The sequence below is a fragment of the Maylandia zebra genome, linkage group LG23 (genome assembly GCF_041146795.1).
Source record: "Maylandia zebra isolate NMK-2024a linkage group LG23, Mzebra_GT3a, whole genome shotgun sequence".
NCBI classification, from domain to species: Eukaryota; Metazoa; Chordata; class Actinopteri; order Cichliformes; family Cichlidae; genus Maylandia; species Maylandia zebra.
The window spans coordinates 5111655-5136968 of record NC_135188.1 but is presented as its reverse complement, the minus strand read 5'-3'; the positions used below and the strand labels follow the sequence as shown (position 1 = coordinate 5136968).

Here is a 25314-nt window from a genome sequence, read left to right as displayed (position 1 = left end):
AGAGATAACTTGTTGTAAGCCATCCTGCTGTTGAAATTTGGCATGCAAATTTATCACGGTGGCTCTGCTGACCCAAGTTATCAGCGAATATCCCAAATGAAGTAAATTTTGCAATAACATGCAAAAAAACCCAGATTTTATATTCCCCATATAACCCTTTATATCCGCCAGTATGTTTATTAGTAACTGTGATTTAATTGCATAATTTTCCCAGATAGCAATTACATTTATTTTGTAACTCTCTAACATCTACCCAGTTACTTCACAAATAATCATACATATTAAGATTATACAAGAAACACTGCATATGCTATGCTATTAGGGTACATTTATAATTAATGGAGGGTTTAGCAGATAAAGATGCTGCTGCTGTTAGTTGTTAGCCTTACCGCAGACAAAATATATTTGTAGGAGTTTTTTCAGTATAGCTGGATTTTGGTTGCATTTTATGCAAGCTAATCAATGGGGGAACCCCCCCCCCCATCATTTTTTATACATTAAGTCAAGCCAACATATGCTCCAACTGTTAGAAACCAGTGAGCTGCTTTAACGTCACCGGTCATTCTTCATTTGCGTTATTGCACGAGTCAGCCATTCATCATTTGTGACAACGGATACTTTGCCTCATCCCCGGCAATTAACGAATCGATAAAAACGTGTTGGCTTTGAAACCATCAATTTTGAGATAGTAAAAAACAGTGTTGTTCATCAAAATGCCAGCATCTCAAACGCAGACAATCGCTCAAGTATCGGCACCATTTGTCAGCTCAGCATCAACAGGCGTCTGGCTGTCAACAATGAGGCCCATTTCCTCACATCGCCGATCTTAAAATGAGTTCTCACCTACAAAATGGGCAAAAAAAGAGACTATCTAATGTTCTTTTTGTAAAGGGGATTTTGTTTGCATTATAAATTTGTGTCTATTGTAAAGGAGAAGACTGAGCTTAAACCATCTGATGAGATTATCATCAGAGATGGAGGCAGCGCAGTAAAGGTCTTACACTGGCTAATGCGTCTTTTGTCAAGGTTTATAAGGTTGACATATCCGTAGTACATTGACTGTCAGTTTTATAATAAATTCACTAACCCTGAATAATTCAACACACACAGCATAAACTGCTTTTTAAATGGAGAAATATGTTGACCTAAAATTACATTTTAGCCTCTGCCTTGGACTTCACTTCTGAATAGCATCTGAAGAAAGTTTCTATTTTTACATATTTATTGTTTGCAAACAGCAAAACACGAAGAACTCGCAACATTCGGGAACACAATAGCTCTTTCTCTCCAGTCTTGCCTGTCGCATTATTCTTTCTGTATTTATCCTCTTAAGCCAAATGAAATAACAGCAGCTGGATGTGAAAACATTGTCCAAGAGAGGGAACAAATTTGTTTCTGAAATTAAATGTTATATATTGCCAGGCAAAAGGGCAGCCCTGGGATTTTTTTAAATATTTTTTTGGAATTAAGGAAGAAAACTGAACAGCAAGAAGTGAGATTATTTCATTCAGTGTGCTGAACTGCATAAATGTGGCCACAGACGTGACGTAAAATCCGCACTACAATTTACAAGCCCACTACGGAATTATAATCCCCTACAACGTAAACTGTGATAATTGTGATGACTATGACTAAGTTAATCCATGTATTAAAAGGCTTGTGAGTCAGTGTGGGAATAACAGCAGGTTCTGCTTTACTTTCTGGTGGTGGGTGTGACCTTTTTTGTTTACATTTGAATTAGAGGACTACACGCTTCGAAGATGTCTGATCTGAGCCCTACTACTGCCGTTACATAAGTGGAGTCACAGGTGACCTTTGGCTGGGCGTGGACACATGACACTGCAGCGGCCTATTGGTGGGGTACTCGATTGTTTGTGTTTAGTATACAGAGTGGATAAGCATGAAAAAAAGGTGACAGTCATTGACGGTATGCTGCACACATTAACAGGCTTTCGAATGTGCTATGCTGTACAAAATAAAAAAGACTCCAAGAGAGAAAAAAATACAGTAAGGAAAAAAGCAAACAAGAGAAAATACACGTGTGTGTGTGTGTGTGTGTGTGTGTGTGTGTGTGTGTGTGTGTGTGTGTGTGTGTGTGTGTGTGTGCATGAGCCTGCAGACACCTGCTCCATTCTGCAGTGATGGCTCCCAGCGGGACACAGGCTCAGCTGCTGATCACTAGGCCCTCCCTGCAGCACTGGTGGTCACTATACGTGCATACACACACAACAAATCTGAACCCTGCAGGCCCCCCTTGCATTGCCCCTCTCTGTGCTCCCCGTAACTGACACACCACATGTGCTCATATCAAGTGCAAACATGACATGATGCACACACACACACATGCGCGCACACACATATACGTGTAAGCTCTACAGTTTCTGTTCCTGCGATGTTGCGTGTAAATTCTCTAGCATATTTCCGTCATAATGTGCTTTAGCCCCCCCCCCTCCTCTTATAGCCCCCTATAGCTAAACAAGCTTGGCTAAAACAAGCACGGCTTCAAACCATATTATTGTGCTACAGTTATAAAGAGAATATTACTGGCCTTCTCGCTTTAGCACCTTTTTCCTTACACTTTTCATTCTCAGGTGCTTGGCAGATAAATTAATGGTTCAAAATATTATAAACCAGCAGCATTTGCTTTTGTCAGATCTCAATGTTAATTAACTGCCATCGTACTTGTTTCGCGATTATTTCGGTCGATTCTTGCTTTTGCACATATCTCCATCTCCGTTTCCCTTCCTGTGAACGTTGTTTTCCCTCTGTGGCGTCGCTCAGTCTGCTGCACCTGTTTGTGCCTCAGTGACAGCAGGGTTGTGGAGCACAAATGAACTAATTTCCTGGATACAGAGAACACTGCAATCAAGTAGAGGGGAAATGCAGTGAGCGGCAGATGGAAGAAGCTAATCATTGTTATGAAATAGAGATGACCTCTAACTATCTGCTGGCTGTTAATATACCGTGGCTACACACGTTTGCCAACAGCTATGGTAGCCCCCTTTCTCTTCTTTGTCCCTCTTTGCTTTTCGTTGCTGCGTTGTTGATGAACGGCTTTAGGCAGCTTCTTTTTTTTTTTTTTTTCAAATGTTGAAACATTAAAGATTGGAGTTGTCAAACAAAGCCTTGTGTCACATAGAGAACAGCAGCTGCCTGCAGTGGGTAATCAGTGGAGCTTTCTACAAATTAACAGCATTCAGCTCTGAAGCACGGTGCACTGCAGGTTTTTAGTTGTGGGCTTTTGAAAATTAGATTCCAGTGACTGAAAAATTGAATCATTTACAATTAAGTTTTTCTACACGTTATCTACATTTTACCCCCTTTGCCCAAGGTGGTCAACCAGGTCATTCTAGTGCTGTAAACCGATGTGGTGGGTGTGCTTACTCCGGCGTAAGATTTGCATTTGAGCTTCATTAATTTTATGCTCCTCTGTCTGCTGCGTGTGTTCTAATAGATTCAGAATTTAATTTTTTGGATGCTCTCTTAAACACGTTGTCCTAGAGCTTAAAACGCGAGACGTAAGACTGTGAACATGCGCACACACAGGCAGAAACGTTTAGCACAAACACGCACGTGAATGCTCTAAACAAACTGAAGCTAAACAAGATATTTATCCATTTATCAAAGTAGTAATTTACACCAATAGAAGATCAATCCAGTGTCTTAATTTTAAATTGTAACAATATTAAACTGTTGGATTGATTAAATGACAAAGAATTTTGCTAAATAATGAATTTGCCTCTTTTTAAAGGGTAAAGCAATGTTTGGCTGCCGCTGCACAATTAAAAAGACAAAACAAATAAAAAAGCACCAAGGTAGAGGTTGCTGCTTTTGAGGCTCTACACACCAAAGCCACCAGAATCTTCCAGCACATTCATCTAATGTATGCAAATGATCTTGCTGTGCTTAATGAAGGCACCATTAATCACTTTAACGATGGTCTTTTTTAACCAGGGTAATCATGCGCAGGCATACACGCGCACGTTGTCAAACAAATACACAAGTGTATGCGCCTACCTAGGCGCTTGATTGCTCACACACAGACACACACACAGGGATGTGGCTCATTGCTAGAAACACACTGATGGCGAATGTGCAAAATGCCCAAAAAGAACCATTTTACTAGAAATGAAGCTATTTGTGATGAGGACCCGACTGTCACTCAGTTAATAATAAAAATGTGTTGAATTAAAAAAAATTTTTATGCTGTTTGTAAATTTTAATGCAATGTGCAATTAGTCATCTGCTCATCATGCTCCACCCTGCGACCGACTGGTTATTTCTTTAAAATTCCATCTAATAAGATGCTGATAACAGTCAAAAAAATGTTTACATGTCAATCCCATTCACATAATAAACTGAAGTAATTAGTTCCGTTGGTTTCAGGAAAAAATTCATGGTCTGGCAGCTTTATGCAAAGAGCTGATAACACTGTTGTGAGTTTGAACGGGCAGTGGGAAACACATGCTTTGTGCTGTGTATAATAACTAAGCACTGGACAGATGTCTTTGAACTGGCGTAAGAATTCAAAGCAAAAAGGCAAAGTGGAAAAACAGTTTTGAAGCTCAGCTCCTTGCGGACGCATTTCAATGCTTATCCTCGCCGTGTATTTGCATACACTTGACGGAAACCCCTGGATACAGTCAGCAGCATGACAGTGGGTTATGATGGCTTCCGGGAGGCTCTGGGGTGTGGATCTGAGCCAGTTTGAAGGGGAGCCGAACCAATGAAGAGCCCACAGCAGATTAGACACCCACAGCTTCATGTCGCTTTAATGCGGCGAGTCAGGGATTTTCTTACAGCTCTTTTGCCTAAACGCTCAGGGTTTTCTCATGCCCCTTTTTCTCTCTCGTTCCCGTTCCCCTGAAGTAATCGTTTCTATGTAAATTGCAGAGTAATGTTGACTCCGGCGCAAAATATCCCGACTATTTACAGTCTCTCTGCCTCCGCTTGCTAACGTGGCTTTCTCAGACGTTAACTGAAATCTAACTGATTTGACCGGTCTTCTAAAATCACACACGGGCTCCTCAGGGTGTTCAAATGCATTCGTTGAATGTCGAGGTTGTCGTAAAAAGTCTGGAATTTTAACAGCTGCGCTTGTGGCCCTCTTTTTAATTTACTACACATCAATTAATTCATCGTCAGGCAGTAAGCAGATAAATGAATATTTTAGATTCCTAACAACATTGACAAAATTCAACAAACAGGAAATATATTACACTCACAAATGCACACATACACACATGCACGCACACACAAACACCTCAAATTCCCTTGATAACAGTCTGACTGGCAGAGGCTAAAGACAGAGTAGGCGTCCATAATTGAACAAACATAACAATGTAAATATTTACTAATACTATCCATTGGGGATACAGGCAGAATTCCACAATTGATTTGCTCTCTTTCTGCCCTTTTGTTCTTTTCCTCAACACACACACACACACAATTATCACACACACTTACTACTACCACTACCATCGCTTCTCCCTGATTCACTTCTTGTTCCTATGCCATCATTCATTAAAAGGATGGAGATAAATATTGGTCTGTCTATCCTCTTACCAGGGGTGACCTGTAGCCCATCTGGGCTGGCGATGACAGGAGATCCCTGGGAAATAGCGGCGAGTGCGTCTCAGGGACGGAGCCCACGCCACTGGCTGCTAGTCCCGAGAGCTGCCCGTACCTCGCCATCATCTTGAGATGCTGCTCACAGAACACACACACTCATACAGAGACACGGGAGGAGAAGGGAGGACAGAGACAGAAACAGGGGGGGGGGATAAAAAAGAGAGAGAGAGAATAGGTGTGAGAGAAAGGGAAGGAGAGCAGATAACAGCAGGTAGGAAGGACGATGGTAAAGGACAGAAGAGGGAGTGTGGGGGGTGGGGGACATGAAGAAAGAGGGAGGCAGAGGGGCATTACAGAACCCTTTGCTTTCACACAAATGCACGTGTGAGCATACGCACAGCCATACGCACTCGCGCTAACAGACATACCGTAGGCGCACATGAAGGCACACAAGCAATTTTAGCCCCAGGTGGACAATTTCACAAGCAAGCCTATGTTTGATGGGTTTAAAGGCTACCTTAGTTTTGTTACAATAGGAGGATATAAAGTCTAGACACTGGCTCGCCATTTATTATTACAAGGCGGGATGAGTGAGGGTGAGAAGCGTTGCGGTCCCCTTTTCTGCACCAAGCATCGTGCTGGGAAATATAATAAACAGCTGCTGTTATCAATCATCCCCTCTGTCTTCTAGCTACGAGCATATAGAAGTGTAAAGACTCGCGCACACACACTGACATACGATAACACACATGACAGAATGGTTGGCAGCAGACACACACAGGTGAGGTGCGGAGGGAATAAGCAAATCCAAATGTCTTTACCTCATTGCTCAACAAAGCAGCGTTGAGTGTTCGGCTTATTTCGAACATGTTCAGATTCGGTGCTTTTTTTTTTTCGTTCTGTCCTTTTATTTTCAGATTTTCTTCAGTTTTTTTGTTGTTGTTGTTGTTTTTGCTCCTACCTCCTCTTTTTTTTTCTACAGTTGGGAGTCAGTCCCAGGAACACAAAAAAAGAAAGAAAGAAAAAAATCAAATCAATTTAAAAGGAGGGGGATAAAAAAATCCTCTTTAATTTTCTGATTCTGGAGTTGTGATATTTCAGTCCTCTAGTTTTTGTCTCTTTCTCCCCTGTCTGCTGATGCACTTCTGCTCGTTGTGGCTGTAGTGGTGGCGTTTGTGCCCAGGGTCTCCGCACACGTCTAAGCAGTCAATATGCTGTCTTTTAAAATCTCCCCAGAGTCAGCACATTAAAACAAGCAGTCAGGCAGTCGGTGGGTCGGTGGGTCGGGCTGGCGGGCTGGCTGGCTCCCTTATCTGTCCCCCGCACACTGGCTCACACAATACGCTCCGATCCTCACACTGCTCACTAACAGATTAGCCTGTCCCAAAACATTGCACTTAGTTTAAACTCCCCTCCCTTTTTTCTCTCTCTCTCTCTTTCTCGCTCTCTCTGTGTATCGCTCCCTCTGGCTCTCTCCTATGCTCTCGCTCTATCTCTCTCACTCCATCTCTCTCTCATCCCCCATTGCTCATGCACTGAGGCAGCTACAGTTCTCCGTGCTACCACAAGGTGGGAAGACTGTTCTAGCAGCAGCGACACCATCGCCGCCACATCCCTTCCTCTCCGTGCCACTCCTATCTTTCCTTTCATATTATCCTCTTCTCTCCTCTTTTTGGGTGTGTCTATAACACACAGATGCAGATTGTAAAGGAACATTTATACTTAGACTGGCTCTCGCTTCATCGTCAGATCGAACATTCAACCGGCATTAACTAATATTCTAGGAAGTGCGAAAACTCATATTGTTTGGGTCTAATTATGATGTAGATTACATTTGAAAAAGGGCTATCAAGGCTTTCCGGAAAGAAGGAAGCATTTAGTGCTTTCTTTCATGTGGCTAAAAAATAAAGTAATGGAATGTAGTCAAATCTGCACCTTCTGAGGAGGAACCACAAGGGAGTGGAAATTAAGGGTACCTCTTATTAATATCTACCAGCGATGGAAAAAGTGAGGGTTGAGCAGATGCAAGCCTCAAGGTCAGGCAGTTGTCCTTTTCCTCAGCAGGGTGTGGCACAGAGATGACGAAGCAGCTAGTCACAGACATGGCAGGAGATCCGAACTATGGAAGAGAAAAGCAAAATAAATAAATATTAAGGGGATGTGAGCCAAGAATATGAGTCACTAGATCCTTGAACTCAGTCAACAATACATAAAAAAAATACCACACCTGCATCTGATGTGGTAAACATGCAATTTGTGCTTATTTCTGAGAAACTAACAGAAAAAAAAGTAGCTTATGAGGGTGACGGTTTTAAAGTAAATGGGCTCGTCGTCGTCTGCGCTAATCAAATCTTAGCTTCATGAGTGTGGCACAGCATTTATTCCCAGTGCTTTAAATGTGCTTTTTGCTGTCTTGGATCAGAGCAGGGAGAGCGGCCAGTTAATAGCAGCCTATTGACACTGAACCATCTGTTTAGGTGGATGCTGTCCAGCACAGTGGAGAGAGGGAGGAACAGACAGAGAAAGTGTCAGATAAAGGGAGAGGAGTGGGTGATGATGAATGGATGATAGAAGGGGTAATGGTAAGGTGTAAAGCAGTGTGTTAGCAAATTGCTACTTTTAACCGATGTTTATGTCAACAGGGGAGGGAAATATATGTAGAGAGACTCACACTCACATCAAGGATGCGGCACGTAATATTGTTTACATGTTTTAAATTAGCACATTTTCCTTTTCTTTAAAAGAAAATTGCTCGCTGTAGCAAGTTAAGTGATGGTGTCATTAACAGCATTACTATGTTATGGCACTGTTGCGCCGTCTTGGCTCCAATTCCACTTATTTTATTTATTTTTTCCTTAGAAAAGGACTGCTAGCCGCATCCCTGTTCCGTAAAGCCGCGGTCTCTGGGGACGGCTGGTCCGGCACAGCCCTGGGGGGAGCTGTCAGTTGAATCATTCAGAGTGAGAGCTGATTCCTCAGTCAGCTGCCTCTCAAGCCTTCCTCTCTGACCCAGCCTCACTCCCCTGAGCCCCCTGATTGCTGTCACCATAGTGATTCTCTATGTACTGCCGGATGGTCTCTACTTCCCTACTAAGCCCTCCGCACCCGGCCTCACACAACTGCCCATCTCCAACTCTGAGCCTCTTGTGCCCTGTGTTTTTTATTTTTGCATGACTTGTTTCTTCATCGATGATGGACTATATGCGTGGATGTCCTCAGCTGGCTGGAGTAAAAAGGATTTCCCTGTAGTTGCTGGAATACAAATGTAGAAAAACACAGATTTCGTCCTCTTGAATACACATATGCCGGGATAAAAAAAGAAAGAAAAGAAATTCTTTGTGTCAGTGTTTTTTTTGTGGCACAAAGCTACAAATGCTGACTCATTTGATCAGTTTGCGATTCAGAAGAAAGACTATCTTTCTGAAAGAATGAAAAAATATATTTTTTGTATATTTTTTCCACTGATTTAAATGATGAGGTGTGTAATCCAGTCACTACCAAGCCACACTAACCATGACAGGACTGTCTACATGTGAAGCACGATCGTATGTTCAGAGGGGTCAAATATATTTTTATAGGCGTGTGAAAATACACTGTCATGAGAGATAATTAAAATTTGAGAGTCAACATGTGTGGAACCTCTCTTGTGTGTTATTCTGGTTTCGGTGATCCACTGAGCAGACACCAGTAAGTAGAAGTAAAGCACACATGCAACTTGGGGAGAAAGAAAGATTTCAACTTCTTCAGGCATTTTTTAAGAGGACACACTATTGTTGAATGTAAAGCTTTAAAAGAAGAGGAAAGCCATAAAAAGATTTCATGCACCTTTTCGTTCTCCTGTAATATCGCTAATGTGCATAGGCATTTAAATGATAAAACAAGTTTTATGTCCTGTCCTAACTTTCACTGCAGGATACCATTATTTCACAGGTACTGTTATAATGTCAGGTAAGTTTTTGGAATAAAATTTTGTCTTTCACAAACTGATGTGAGTTTCAGCCATGAGATGTAGTTACACCGAGTATCCATAGCCAGGATCTTATGGAACATCCGAACACTCCCATGCAGCCTCTCTATTTGATAAGAGCTGAGAAACAAGGGAACATGTAGCGTGTCTAATTCATTCTTCTCATGCTCCATAATTTAATTTCAATCTCTCTCTTGAAAATGAATGATTGTACCACCGTACAGCTCTTTAATTGGCATAGTGTTAAAGGAATGACATGGCATGGCGGACAGCTATTCAATTTTCAATTTTAACAAAATATTACACAGGAGCCCAGTATTCTCTTCCTGTCATCTGAGAAATAATCAGTCCGACCTATCTACTCAGTGGCCTGTTGATGCTCGACATCAAATACAGATCACACATGCACATGGGGAAAAAAAACCCATTGCCCTCTCTCTTGTCTTATTCATTTAGTCCTGTTACACACAGCTTATAACCTGAAAATTTGCAGCAGCCTGTATGCTCTTGCTCCAGGAGTTGTGCCGCTGCTCATTTGATGTACTTAATCAGGTGCAGCCTTTGTAATGGGAAAGGAATAGGGCCAGGCTTGATTGGCCTTGATGACATCTCTGCTCCAATTGTCTAGAAAATCTCCAGCTTTAATCAATCTGCAGGATAATTCAGAATCTCTGGCTGCTGCTTGCATTGATTGGCTTTTTCTCTGAAAATACCTTCAAAATGAGGTTTATTTCAGGTATGACTGCAATAAAACTGAGGAGGGTGCAGTATACAGATTACTATTTAATTTGCAATGGGAGTCTTGTCTAGTTTACTGATTCCTGTAGAATGTAAATGTCGCCAGTGTACATTGTTGGTGTACTTGTATGGCTTGTGCATGGGGCAACACCACAGGGCTTTGCAGTGGGTGATAAAAACTGCCAAATTCTAACCATCTATTGGCATCCAGCTAGGAAGCATCAGTGAACAGCTTAACGGACACTTTAGAAAGAATACTCACTACAGCCATAGCCTGTACATCATCCTGAAAAGCAGGACAAACTTATCCAGTGCCATGAATCCAACATAAAACTAGGTTTTTAAAAAATATTTATTTATTTATTCTTTTGAATGTATATTTGTGTGTGTGTGTGTGTGTGTGTGTGTGTGTGTGTGTGTGTGTGTGTGTGTGTGTGTTAGAAGAAGAATTACAAGATATCAAATCTTGAACCATAAAGGTTTTCCACCATTTTATTTAATTACTCTTAGCCTTGATGTTAATTCAGTATACGTTTGAAATGCATGTGTAATAAGAAGGAAGGCTTACTCCCGAAGTTTTCCAGGGACTTCGACCTTCTGGGTGACACCAGTTGTGTCTTATTTACACTCCTCTGGCTCCTCTTAAACTTTAGAGTTCAGTTTAAGATATTAGTGACCACTTTCAGAGCTCCTCATGGTCAGATGCCTCCCTAGATTAGTAAACTACTTCATCCAAACTTCATATAGTAGATCAGCTGATTAATACTTGTTGGCTATACCTAGATCCAGGTGCTGGAGATTGTGCTTTTCATGGTGTGCTTCCAAGTTCCAATGGATTTAAGATCGGTCGACCCTGCTGATAACTTTAAAAAGAAGCTTTGGACCTACCTGTGCATGTTTGGTTTTATCCATGTATTTTAGTTTATATTGTAAAACACTTTGCGTATACAGTCCTTCTCAAGAACAAAAGTCACAAACTTCACTTCCTTTCTTACTAACTTGAAATTCTGTGAGTGACCTTTTCAGAGTTGCAGTTTTTTGTTTGTCCTGAACCAACCATGCTTTGATAAATCACAGCTTACTTTCAATATTTAATATTTAATATTTAATGATTTTTGTAACCACTAAACAAACATAATCAAACACCGGGTTTATTACTTACTCATTGCCCGGGAGAACCGATTTCTTGGGTGTCTTCTGTGCAGCGGCTCCCTGATGAAGGTTGCAGCGCCTCTCCTGCTTCCTTTTGCTCCGTTGCCGTGGTAACTCCCAGAGAGCGTCGGCTGCTTTGTAGCAGATGGAGAGGAAGATGGAGGAGAACACTGTTAGCGATGTCGACGTTGGTGTGTAAATATGAGCTTTAACACGGCAACCTGTTCATTGCTATACAAACAGAGGGACGCGCGTGATAGGCCGTTATCTCACAATAATATGCGCGCGTGACTGGCTCGCTAGGTCTCTTTTTATGGACGCTAACGTTAAGCGTGTTAACCTCCTAGCTAGCAGGTGCAAAAATGTAAACACAGTCCTGTCACCAGCAAGCGTGAGCTAGCTGTGCTGCTGTTGACTTTATTCAACCATATTATGAGCTACATGTGCGTTTAGATAATTGCTGCCATGACAAAGTTAACCGCTGCATAGCCGAGCAGACTGTTTGTTAAATTGTGTTAGCTAGCTTTGTTACTCAGACTGCAGTGAGCTGGTGTGGAGCTAATTAGCTTTCCGTTGTATCTGAAGTTTTCTCTTGGTGATTAAAACCGGTGTTTGTCTCTTATCCTTCTAAATGAAAGCTACCGTAAATGAGCAGTTCTTAACAAATGGTACACGCCACTGTAATGGGGGGAGGATTAAACAAACAAAACGCACATTTAAACCAATAATAATATTTGTTGTGGCAGGGGTTTTATCATGTTTATCATAGTTCACTTATGCTTTTTTTTAAAAATTTATCTTATTAATTACCATCTTTGGACTCCACAGTTGTGAAAAAAACCTCTTTGCCACCTTCCTGATTATTGTTGTTTGCATATTTGTACAAAACGCAGCTTTATTTATTGTTTTAATTTTAAAGATCTAAACTAAATATACTACTATTTTATTAACGAGCAACGGCGTAAGAAATGGAAATGAGTTACGGTATTAACTTATTAAAAGTCCAGTTGTACTTCACTTGTTCAAGGAAAAGTAACCATGTGTTGAAATTGTCTGTTGAAATGAACAGCCTAATTACCACTTAGTGCTAATTACTAATACCAATAAAATATATAAAATCAACACTTCTTATACTGTTGATGTTGTGGCGCTTCACATTTAACAACAACATTATGTGAATTAGTTATCCCTATCCTTATATCTTGTATTTTTTATAGACTTGGTGTGTGTGTCTCCTTTTTCATTCTAATAAAAGTCAACATGACAACAACATAAGAAAAGGAACCATTTCTTTTTTCTATTGGAGTAAATACCTGTCCTTACTTTAATAACAACAACTGTATTATATTATATGAAATTTTCATATACACCTGGGAACTAAGGGTTTACACACAGTGGTCGGAGACTCCTTTGAGTAAAGTTAAACTCTACATTTTGCACTTGTTCTTTAGGCCGTGAAGCTGGGGGAGAGGATGCCTTGGTGGGCAACGTAAACAAGCTGATGGTGAGCCCACCAGGATACTCAGGAACTCCACGAAAAGGACATCTGGTTTTTGATGCATGCTTTGAAAGTGGTGAGTAACTGCAAAACACAATATTTAACCTTTAGACATAATTACAGGGTGCACACTTGGATGGAAAAGCAAGACTTTCTCATGCTGGCTGACACTTTTTTTAAGCAGATTTGTTTAGCAGAAAAGTCAGATAATTGATAATTGTTAGATCAGATGCTGTACTGACAGCTACCCACATCCTGCAAGCACAGTGACCAAATCACAACAATCCCTTCTTCTCCATGCAACCCAGGTTCCCAGTGAAGGGTGGGTATATATGCTGACATTTGAAAAAAATCTATTGTTAGATAACACAGGCTATCTAACACAGGTCTTATGTACTGTCATAAGACCTGTGTTGAAGCCGAATATTATTGGTTGTCACTGCTGCCCTAGCACACTGACTGTAGTTACCCAAAAGCAATCAGTGGGTCAGCTTTAGCTAGATGCTATTTGAACATTTGTACAATTCTTTTGTTATGTGATCTTAATATTTGTAGTTTAAAACAATTTTAAATCTGACATGCCTCTGTCCATTGTTAGCTAGCATCTTGTATATTTGCCCTCGCTTTGTATTTCCATGGCTGAATCTAAATTTTTTAAACAATAATTTAAAAAAACTCGATAGACAAAGTGGCAACCTATGACATCTGTTATTTATGTTCCTGGGCTGAAGCGTGGTTGTGGTCAGAATACAGTATTTGCTACCTTTTTAATTGAGCTTGCAAGTTTTAACAAAAAAGTTTGTGTTTGTTACATCACCTAGATTGTCTGCAATGTGGCTTTGCTCCCTTAGTGTCTCCATGTGTGTGTCAGCGAGAGCATAAACTAAACCTGCGATCTCTACATCATCCTGTCTGTTATCTTCCATTTCGTTTGTCTGAAATTGTTTTCTAAAACTTTTTATCCATACACAGGGTCCTCACAGTTCAGAAATTTTTTTTGTTGTTGTTGTGAAAGTGGATGAGATGCTGGTACTATTGATCCCTGAAATCTTTTCACAGTAAACTGGGCAACAACCCTGTTGCACTCTGTTTTTTTCCCCCTGCCTTGTTTTTCCTTATCTAGCAGTTGAGAATCAATTTGATTTGCGTGTTTGACTGCAATCTCCTGATGAAGCTGTGATTTCTGCTTGCCCTAGCACTAATTTGGAAGACTTAAAGAAGTTCCAAGATGCAATAATAACTACAGACTCGTGTTGTTAACAGTAGTAAGTGTTACCTTAATTTTATGGGAGACAGTCACATTTTTAGTTTTTACCGAGGCTGCATTAAAGCAGCATATTCAGCACAGCAGTCTCTTTGTTTAAGCAGTCAAACACACCACAGAGCTTTAGACACAAAAGATGCTCCACTTTTAATTTTTTTTTTCAGAAGTTGCTGGCGTTTCCCTTTTTATACACAACTACTATGTATGCACATTATATTGCATTTAGCTGCATTTTTATTTCATTTTCTAAATTGAACCCACATATTTGAACAATCTGGTCATTGCTGACAGAGGCATGACCAGAGAGCACAGAATGTAAAAACAGATCTCTGGACACCATCCGCACCATTAATAGGGACAAGTCCTCATTCTTACACTTTTATATAAAAGTTTCTGGGATTTTAAAATATTTACTAGGCAAAAATAGTAGTTAGCCCAGGAATTTTAAAATAGAGGCCGTTGTGCTGTTACATTCTAGATAACGTGTATAGCTCATGCTTAAATGTGGATATATATGCACGTAGTATGTAGGCTTGTAAAAAATATAGTGCTGTTGTTCAAACATTTACTCATTCTCTATATACACGATAAAATACAAATGTTTTACAATGCACATTTTGCGGAATACTTCATTGGCTCTTGTTCAAATTTGATTATTCGTTCAAACCTCTGCCCACACAGGACCGAACCATTTATATATTGCGTTACATCCACAAGAGGGCAAACCGATACCTGGACAGACATACTTATAAAGGCATATCAACTTAAAGATCTCTCTTAAAAGATTTACATTCCAACACATCACAAAACTAAACTAAACAAATTAATTAGGTTGTATTTAATAGGGATTTGACAACCTATTCGAGCTCTGCTGTGAAAAGCGTGGAACAATAATGATCTTTTCCCTAGCATGAAATGGAAAGTAACAAACCACCAGGGAGCTGCAGGAAGCTTTTATCAGTATATTATTTTCTCTGAATCTGAGGTAGTTAACGAACTCTCTGCTATGATTACCGCAGGAATATTGTTTATTATTTTGGGTCTTAATTGACTCATGTTGGGCCAAAACGCCATTAAATTTAGCGTTTTTTAAGATTCTTGTTTTTTAGACACAAGATACAACTGCTTAGTTAGCTAACGTATGCTAATGTACCTGCTGTTATCATTTACTGTGAATTGCAAATATAAAAAGAAGGTAAAAAAGTTGGTATAACAAAAACCCAACAAATCATAAAAACATAATAGACAAATGTTAAATTTAACTCTGTTTACCTTTAGTTGCTTAACTGATATTGGTTCATTGGTTCAAATCATTTTCATTTTCTTCTTGTGTCAACAGCGATGTATCTGAAGTCTGAAGCTGGACTTAGGAGCACGCCATGTAGTTTTTTCTGACATTGACTCACACATGGTACAGCTATGTGGTATTGTGGTGGTACTGTGATAGCAGTCTGTTTGCTTCCCCTCAGCAGTGTCGCATTTGTTGTGGAGGAAATCCAGCTAGGTATTTTGTGTAGGTCAGAAGAAAGATAGCCACTTGTAGTGTTGATTATTTTCCACAATTAATTTTCATTGTTTGATTGAAAAAAAAAATCAATTATATAATTGAATTGAGGCTGCTGTACGCATAAAGTAAGATGAAGTTAAATATGCTCCAGATTCCTTTGTTAATGGCCTTGCTTTCTGCTAGTGGAGTGGCATTAAAACGAAAATGAAGAACTGCATGTTTTCAGCACCGACAAGGTCGGCTGGTTAGACCCACAAGCAGGCTAACACTCAAGCACCAAGTAGGCAGAATAAATCAGGGAACCAGCAGGCTCTCTTTGGGACTGAATCGCTGTGTGGAGATTAGGTTCAGATGGTGCTCAGATTTCATATTTCCACAGATAAGCCCATTTTGGTTTCTGCAGACTCAGATGAGCTTTAACTTCTCCCTGTTTACTTTCTGTTGTCTGACTTTGGTGTCAGTGTCAGTGTTGTTCTCCAGTGCTGATTCTCTGATGCACTTTTTCAACAACCTGGAAGTCAGTGGATTACTACTAACAATTAAGTTGGGTTAGGCTTATTCACAAGAGGAAAGACAATCTTTTATAGACATATAGTGGGATAGATAAACCTTATCAGACTCATATGTGAAGGAAAGTACAAATGTGTAGTAGTAGAGGGTTATATTAGGAGGATTTTTCTGCAATATCAGTGTGGTAATTGCCCTTTTTATAAATTTGCCTTTTTTTCCCCCAGATGACATGGCCAGAGGAGCTCAGACATTGATTAATGGGTGCTGAGCTCCCTCACAGGGATCAGCTAACATATACATGTCTGTGGCTCTGGATTTATCTCCTGAATGGTTTATGGAATTGATATTAATCTCTTTCCAGTAAATGCTTAACTAAAGTTAGAATATGGAATAAATTGATATTTGCCAGATATTCTCAAATTAATGCCCTGTTGCTGTTTCATTTAAACACTACTGGTTTTAACAGCATTGCTTTAAAGTTCCACTTCACAGTTTGTAATTTTGCTTTTTACAGAATTCTTTACATGTGCTTATTTTTCTACAAGTTATACTCCATCTGAAATCTATGTATTTGTCTACAATAGCACTTCTTGCTGTTCATATGTTTGTTGTCATCATTTACCATAGTAAAAATAAATGTGCTGCAAACAAAGTACCACTCTCTTTACTAAAGATAATATTACTTCTTAATTCTAAATTCTTAATTAAAATTTAACAAAATAAAAAGCAGAAATTTTGGCATTTTCTTAATTTATTTTTGTTTGTTTAACTTGTTCTGAGTTTCCTGAGGACAAAATTAAACATGAGGTAAGAAATACAAATGGAAATTTCTATAAATTTATCAGAGGAAGAGTTCTCTTTGCCCCTCTCTTAATCAGATAAATAATACTAACACTAATTACCCAGAATTACCCTAAGTTACTTTGTTTTTTAATGTATTTTTATTAAGTGGAAACTTGCATTAGGAGAAGTTCTTATTTATAATATTTCTGAACATAAGACTGCACAGATTAACTTTAAAAAAACAATCCTTGGATAAAAATGTAAATGTTGTGGTAAAGAAAGTACATGCAGTTAAATTGTGAAAGAGCAAAATTTGTTCCCTCATTCTTTAATTGTATTAAAGATGTTGAACAGCAGCACAAGTGTAGGTTCATCTAACCTGAGAATACCTGCCATATTGTGTTTACAGTAAATGTTGTACCTCTGCTCAAACTTTATAAGACAGGTTGCATAAGTCAAGAATGTAAAATGAGCTTCTGGTTTCATATATTCAGTCTGATATTTGTGATACGAGTGAGGGAGAGGAAATTGGAGACAAATATGTAAGCTCCTGCCACACATGTTCATTTCTCAAGGCAATTGAATGGGCCTTTTATGACAGTCTGTGTCTGTTTTACTTCTCTCAGACTAGATTGAATAGTCAGTATTTCAAGCACATGTTTTCATGTGAAAATGATGCATACCTATAGGAAGGATCTTTGCCCGACTCCTGATGCTATCTGCATCCCGTGTACATTTCCATAAAGCACAGCTTTTATTTTCTCGTCTTCATATAGCATAGAATAAAATCTAATTGGTTTATTAAAACAGACACTGGTTATGTAAGCTGTTTGCCAAAGGTATAAAACCTAATTTACATTTAGATGAGGCTTAATTCACTTTGTTGTCTGTGCTGTGCTGATCAAGGCAGTGATGGCCTACAGATTTACATACAGTGTGTCTCAGTCAACAGGCCCTTTGACACAGAGTCATTATAAACCATTAAATGCCTTTTACTGTACTATGCCTAAAAAATGAGCATGACAGTTCTCTCAGTGTTTGGTACAGTACAACTTGAACACTGTGGCTATTTTCATTCTCACTGGTTTTGTTGAACATTTTGGATTGTATAATTTGCCCAGTGTTATTAACACCCATGTAAACTTAGAGTTTTACTTACTGAGATCTTTTTTTTATGTAGTACAGTAGGAAATAGAAGATTTTGCTAATCTGTAAACATTTAAGCTCTGGCCTATTGTTGTGTATTGTGTCAAATGGCAGAGATTCGTGAAAGTGATAAAAGAAGTCTAATTGTTTTTAGAGTGAAATCCAAATGACATTCTTATCTTGTCTTGTCACACGCTCCAACTGTTGACATTTTTAGCCCAAAAATTCTTTTGTGAATGCATCCTCACAATGTCGCTGACTAAAGAGCCATCTGTCTGTACAAAGAACGACACTGACAGCGCAGGCCTATTGTTTTACTGCACCTCTGGACCATGCACCAGATATAATTAAGCACTCATTGATTAGACCGACCGCTCTCTGCTGACAATGGCTTGCATGATCAAAGAAATTCCCCAGCGGTGACAAGTGTTTAATGGGGTCTATTGATAAAGACAACTCATAGACTTTACAGTCAATTCACTCAATACAATCCAACTTATATTGCAGACTGGAGAACAGATATTGTCGAACTGCTATGTCCATATCGTACTACAACCAAAATAGTCAAGGCTGTCAGATACTGTTTGAAGTCATAGTGTTTCCTGAGCCTGAGTAATTAACCTGATTCGTAAATAATGTAACAGCTTGTTAGACTATGAAAGTAAAAAATTACACACTGACTCATGGTAATAATTTTCTCTATGACTTTATCGGTGTGTCACCTCGTTGCGAAGGGATTTCGGCCCACCCTTTGCTACAATGTTCAGTTTTTTTAAGTTTGCAGGCACAGCTCTCTTAATGTCCCACCAAAGCATTTAAACTGGACTGAGGTCTGAACTGTGACATCACCACTGAATCACCACCTGGATTATTTTCTTTTTCAGCCATGGTTGTAGATTTGCTGAAGTGCTTGGAATCTTTGGCTGTGTCCAAATTCAGGTGCTGTATCCTTCGAAGGACCTGGCCTACCCGGTCTACGCAGGTCTTGTTGGATGACCTGCTGGTGGCCGAGCTGTTGAACAAATTTCTCTGGTGGCACGACAGTGCTAATAGCTGGTATGAGGTGTTTGTGCCTATATGTGTGGTTGTGCATTATGACCAAACGTCTCCATTTTTGTCTCATCTGTCCAGAGGAAATTGTTCCAGAATCCTTGTGGTTTGTTCAGATGCAACTCTTGTGTTTTTGTTTTTGTTGTTTTTCTTTGTTAGAGAGAAGACTTTTCTTTTGGCAGTCCTTCCATACAAGACATACTTGTTCAGTCTTCTTCTTATTGTGCTGTCATGAACCTTAACATGCTAACTGATGCCTGTAGGGTCTGAGATGTAGCTCGTGTGTTTTTTTATTGCAGTTTCCCTAAGGATTACATGGTCTGACCTTGGGCTGACTTTGATGGGATGTGTTCTCTTAGGGAGATTGTGTTGCTGTGTTAAGACACACCTGAATGCACCAGACAAAACAAAAATGTCCAAAACTTCTACTTTTACAGAGCTGATCACACTTTCTGATGATCCGTTAAAGTGCATTTGATTAGTTGCGCCTGGGTGCTACTTACCCTCTTAATTCATGTGAAAGCAGTAAGCGTGTCCTTAGTTTTTTACAAACAACAAGTCTTTTTCACATGACTGTGTATTAACTTCCAGTTAGATAAATAATGAATATCTTATCGAACTCTCGTGCACCACTTTGTACAGAAAAGCTACAGATAGATATTCATTACGTTCATATCATCCAGCATTTTAAAAAAAAGAAGTGTTCCTGTGCCTCAGGTCTACTGCATATGTTGCTTATGTAGCTCTAATAGTGACTTTTGAAGACTAAATAGGAGATTTAGAACAAAGATTTTTAAAAGATGTTAGAAATATGAGTGTTTAAAACAAGCTTCTGATCATTAAAACCCAATTACAATGCTGATTTCTACTCGTAGTGGTTCGGTTATACGTATTATATCCCTAATACTTGAATTAAAAGAAAGCAATTCAATGTGCTATTCAAAATTCACTTTTGACTAAAGATATGGCCACCATTATTAACAGATACTGGCGCGTTTTTACCTCGGGAACTATAAATGCAATGATGGTCAGCAATGTCATTTTACTTGTAAAACAAAGATTTTATATCATCCGGACACAAGCAAGACTTTTCCAATTAAGGGAATAATTTAATGTAAAACCAGTAATGTGATAAAAATGCTTAAATGTCCTTGTGGGTTGGCATATATCGGTAAAACATCCAGACCTCTGAAAAATATTATTTCCGAACATAGATGTGTTATTGGAAATCGTGATCAGAAAAGTCCGGTTTCCCACCACTTTAAGCGTATGAATCACAATGTGTCTTGTCTTAGTTATATTGGCATTGAGCATGTACAGCTTGCAAAAAGAGAAGCGGGCATTAATACTTAACTTTTACAGCGTGAACTTTATTGGATTTTCACTCTAGAGATTTAGCTACAAAAAGTCTTAACGAAGAAATGGACTTTGTCCTTTTTTATGACTCCTTGTATTTCAGTGTTATATTATATGTTCAGTTTTTCAGTGTATTTCTTATGGATTCATGTGTTTTCAGTTGAGGGTCATATTGTATTTACTGCATCTAATAATGCAAGCGCCCCTTTAGACTTGATGACGGGAATACCGGACGGCAGTGTAGTGTCTTATTAAGAGCTTTGATATTGTATTTTGTGTATATATTTCTTAATAATAATGTTTTACTTGACAGACACTATATAAGATGATATAGCAATTTTTTAATTTGTCTGATCAACTGCATTAATTTCAAATGTTAGATATTACTTGTTTTGAACTTCAGCATGTTATGGATTATGTTTTGTTTTTTGTTTATTTATTTATTTATTTATTTTTTTGTGGAGACATATTTTTATGTTTCTGTCGCAAATTTTTTGTCCTATAAAAGATCTGGTTCCTGATTGGATGTTATGACATGTTGTGGTCATGTGACTGTCCACAGGGGATTTAAGATGGTCCTGCCTTGTGTTTCAACGTCTGATAAAGAGCAGGTAGGGATGGGAATTGATAAGAATTTGTGATTCTGATTCATTATCGATTCTTATCAGCTCCATTCTTGCAAATTAACTACATGCTGCGTCGTCAAATGTTTGTGCACATTGGAGGTATTCCCCCTCTTTGGTGTGATCAGTGTTGGGTCATTACTCAAAAAAGTAAAGTAAAAAAGTTATTACATATATTACACAGAACACTTTTCTTAAAAGTAATATAGTACATTACAAGACATTTGTTATACGACTCGTATACTTATGTTGTACTATGCGTTACTTTCACGTTACTCTGCAAAATGATCTGAAACACACTGTTTCATAATAACCGATTAGCAATATAATTTAGAGTGGTGCAGTGTGCGGATTGTTAATTACCGACACAGATTCTTAATAATAATTATCTTGTTAATTCTACTTCAAATCAAATCAAATTCAAATCAAATTCAAATCAAATTCAAATTTTATTTGTCACACACACACAACCATACACAGTATGACATGGGGGTGAAATGCTTGTAGCTGTACAATGCCCGACCATTAAATGACAGAAGAAAAGTTTTACAATATTTACAATTTACTACAAAAATTTACAAATTAACTTAGGAATTTACAGTAAAGAATGTGCAAATAGCAGAAGAGATTATAAAGATAAGGATTATAAATTATACTTAGGTATAAAACAATGTTAGTAGTCGTTAGAATTAGTTTTGACACCATATCAGTTTCAAGGTAAACATGGTAAGCATTAATGTTTACCATGAAACATTGAGCAGAGGTGATGAGTAAGTAATAGTAATAGCAATAATCTTCAACAGTTTTAAGTCTGAGCAATACAAAATGTGGTATTTATATTTTCCAGGAGAGCTCACGCCAAATTAATATTTAGGGTGTTGCTATTCTTCTGGGCACACATTAGGTTAATTTGGCTCATGTGCAGTGATGGATAATAAGTAATTTTCCCTTATTTTCCAATGCAGAGCGGGTTGGATTGATACACTGACAGAAAAAAGTCTAGTCTGAGCTGAAATTATATTTTGTTATATTTTTACACATTCATTAGCTGTTAGTCATCAGCAATAAATATTTACTGCCCAGATGATCATTACTGTATAAATTAAGGTTTCCAACCCTGACATTACTGCTTTGATGAAATATCTACAACCTCTTCATGGATTTACTCTAGATTATAAATAACCCATTATTAATAATTGATAAACAAAGACTTTCTCTTATTTGTTTTAAATTAGAAAACAATAGTAAATAAATAAATGTCTGTAAGGAGATCGGTAGTAAGATAACATGGAAAAAACAGTCCCTTTAGTCACTGCTTATGTAGGTTGGCTTATCTCATTTTGCTTCAAGTGTATTTTTCTTTTCTTCCAGCACTCAGCAGTGTGTTTAATTTGTCTGGCCTTATCTTCTCCCAGAAACTGTCATGTCGCAGTTGCAGCGACCCTCTGAAAAGTGATTGATTAGAGTCCCGACTAAAGCAAAATTCAGAAGACAGAGATCAAAAAGAGATGGTCGGAAAAAGCTTGAGAAATAAGGTACTACAGAAGGAAAGAAAAATATGAACACTTGGGGGTGGGGTGGCTGGGGGTCTGTAGCCAGTCAAGGGGGGAATGCAGTCAAGCTTGTCAGAAGATATTTATATACTCCAGAGTGCCCCATGAATCAGGATAGTTGAGTTTCCATTGATTAAAGAAGAGGGAAACGTTTTTACAATCAAGCCAGATGCTCAGAACGAGTGGTTTGGAGAGGCCTGAGTTTGCTGCAGTATGCAGCTCTCTCCTTCACCTCTTCTGCCTCTCTGATGAAACAATCCGGAGGGAAAAGCAGCCCAGGGGGGAACAAAGATATATAATTTTTGTTAATGCCTTTTTACTTGTAATCAGCATGAACATAATTCAGAATTTGTTTGACACTTAACTCCCCACACATGAGCTTTGTGCTGTCATATGGCCTTTTAATGGCTAGATTTTTTTTACTTTTCTATATCTCGCCGACCTTAGAATGCTCTCTCTTATGGGCTTTCCAAAAGAAGATCTATTTGTCTGAGTAGGAGGGAGCACTCCTGACATCTGATGCATTGAGAGGCACTCCCAGTCTCTCTGTCTCTCTTACATGTCCTTGGCAGCGGAGAAGCTTCACTGCTCAAATCACTAAATGGCCTCTCCAGTTTTCCCTTTTAGCAGTTCTCTCTCCTCTCTCTTTCTTTTAAGTCAGGCGCAGAGTATGGAGATAAATTTGAGTTGTCTTGGGACTGTTGGCAAGACCATTGCTTTTGATTTATGCTATTTATTGGCCATTTGTATCCCTAAGAAATTACTCTTTATTGTTACTTCTTGTTTTATTGTCATATTCTGAGATTTTCTTCAGGTATATATAATACCTTTTATTTCTCTTTTTGAAAAACTTCATGGAATATGAATTGGGGTTGGGTTACATTGGCTTGACCCTGTGTTAAGTGTCCACGATGTATCAAATAATACACTTTCTTCATTTGGTACACCTGTTCAGCTGCTTGTTAATTCAAATGACTAATCGGACAGTCATGTTGCAGCAAGCTGATACGTTTAGACATGTAGACATGGTCAAGATGACCTGCTGAAGTTCAAACCAATTTCTTCCTCATCAGAATGAGGAAGAATGTAAAATGACTTTGAATGTATTTCTTTGTATTTCAGAAACGACTGTGATTTTCCCACACAACCATTTCTAGGGTTTATAGAGAATTTTCAGAAAAAGAGAAAATATCCACTGAAAAGCAGTTCTCTTTGTGGAAATGCCTTGTTGTTGCCAGAGGTCAGATGAGAATGGCCAGACTGCTTCAGGCTGATGGGAAGGCAAAGGTAACTCAAATAACCACTCGTTACAACCAAGAGATGAAGAAGAGCATCTCTGTATGCGCAACATGCCAAAGTTTGAAGCAGATAGGCTACAACAGCAGAAGACTACAAGAGGTGCCACTCCTGCCAGCTAAGAACAGGAAAGTGGGGCTGCAGTTCATAGAGGTGCACCACAAATGGACGGTTGAAGGTTCGAAAAACATTGCTCAATCTGATGAGTATCGATTTCTGCTGCCAAATTTGGATAGTAGAGTCCAGAATTTGGCGTACACTACATGAACATGGATCTGTCCTCCCTTATATGATACCAGCTGCTGGTGTGTAATAGTGTGCACTCTCTTTGCATATTTTAGGCCCCTTAGTTATAACTGAGCATTGTTTGAATGACCACAGTATATCCATCCATTCTTTTGATGGCTGCCCCTTGCAGGATAATGTGCTGTGTCACAAAGCTCAGATCATCTCAAACCGATTTCATATACATGGCAATGAGTTCACAATATTTAAATGGCCTTCACACCCACTGGATCTTCATCCAGTAGAGCACCTTTGGGATGTACTGGAGCGCAATAAGATATTTGCATCATGGGTATGCAGGTGAAAAATCTGCAGCAACTTGTGTGATGCTATCAGACCAGAACCATGTTGAGTCTATGCCACAAAGAACTTAGACAGTTATAAAAGCAAAGGTCGAACTCGGTACTGGCCCAGCGTATCTAATAAAGTAGCCGGTCTTTATAGTTCAGTCTGAATGATTCACTTGTAAAGATAACCCCATATATAACCTGTATGATCATTCTCTGTAGTACCTCCCAGCTTTATCTTGTTGTTTTCGTTTTGTCATCTGTATTTGGCTCCTTCAGGTTATTCTCATGGCTCTCTGTTGTTTTTAGAGTTAGCAGGCAGCTATTTTAATCAGAAACAGTGCCAAAATCCTACTCTAAGCACCTAACAGCAGACAAAGTAAGGTTCTAGTTTGAGTAGAGGCAACAGTAGATTTAAACAGATGGACACACACACACAGATAACTCCACTATAATGCAGCTGTGACTGGCTGTCTTTTATATATGGAAACAACAACTCCTTGCATATTAATTTAAAGGTGATAACATGCCAGTGTTCTGCTGTATTTTATTTTTTCTAAGCAGAACAAATGCTAATAATCTAAAAATCTGCCTTGAACACATGGCTTCATTGAGGCTTGACAGAGTTTTTGCAATGCAAAGTGGTATCAGTAGCACTGAATGAATTGCAGAGTGATAAGCCCGTCTGACATTTGGGCCTGTTGCATATGGCCACGTCTAATCACTAA

General features: G+C 38.9%; 2 protein-coding genes across 3 annotated transcripts in view; one reads left to right on the top strand and one right to left on the bottom strand.

Moving 5' to 3' along the window:
- Nucleotides 1–11567, bottom strand: part of elavl4 (ELAV like neuron-specific RNA binding protein 4) — a 78562-nt gene extending 66995 nt beyond the window's left edge. Inside the window, exons 1-4 of one of the 2 annotated variants that reach the window (XM_004554924.5) lie at nucleotides 11439–11567; nucleotides 7548–7690; nucleotides 6393–7253; nucleotides 5566–5706 (exon numbers count right to left, since the gene is read on the bottom strand). In XM_004554924.5, coding sequence (XP_004554981.1) covers nucleotides 5566–5706; nucleotides 6393–6440 — 189 coding nt within the window. In that variant the 5' untranslated portion in view covers nucleotides 6441–7253; nucleotides 7548–7690; nucleotides 11439–11567. The remainder of the gene's footprint in view (nucleotides 1–5565; nucleotides 5707–6392; nucleotides 7254–7547; nucleotides 7691–11438) is intronic. The other variant, XM_076879899.1, reaches the window with a different exon arrangement.
- Nucleotides 11499–25314, top strand: part of agbl4 (AGBL carboxypeptidase 4) — a 350713-nt gene continuing 336897 nt past the window's right edge. Inside the window, exons 1-2 of the mRNA XM_076879894.1 lie at nucleotides 11499–11619; nucleotides 12880–13002. Of these exons, the coding sequence (XP_076736009.1) occupies nucleotides 11574–11619; nucleotides 12880–13002 (169 nt within the window). The 5' untranslated portion in view covers nucleotides 11499–11573. The remainder of the gene's footprint in view (nucleotides 11620–12879; nucleotides 13003–25314) is intronic.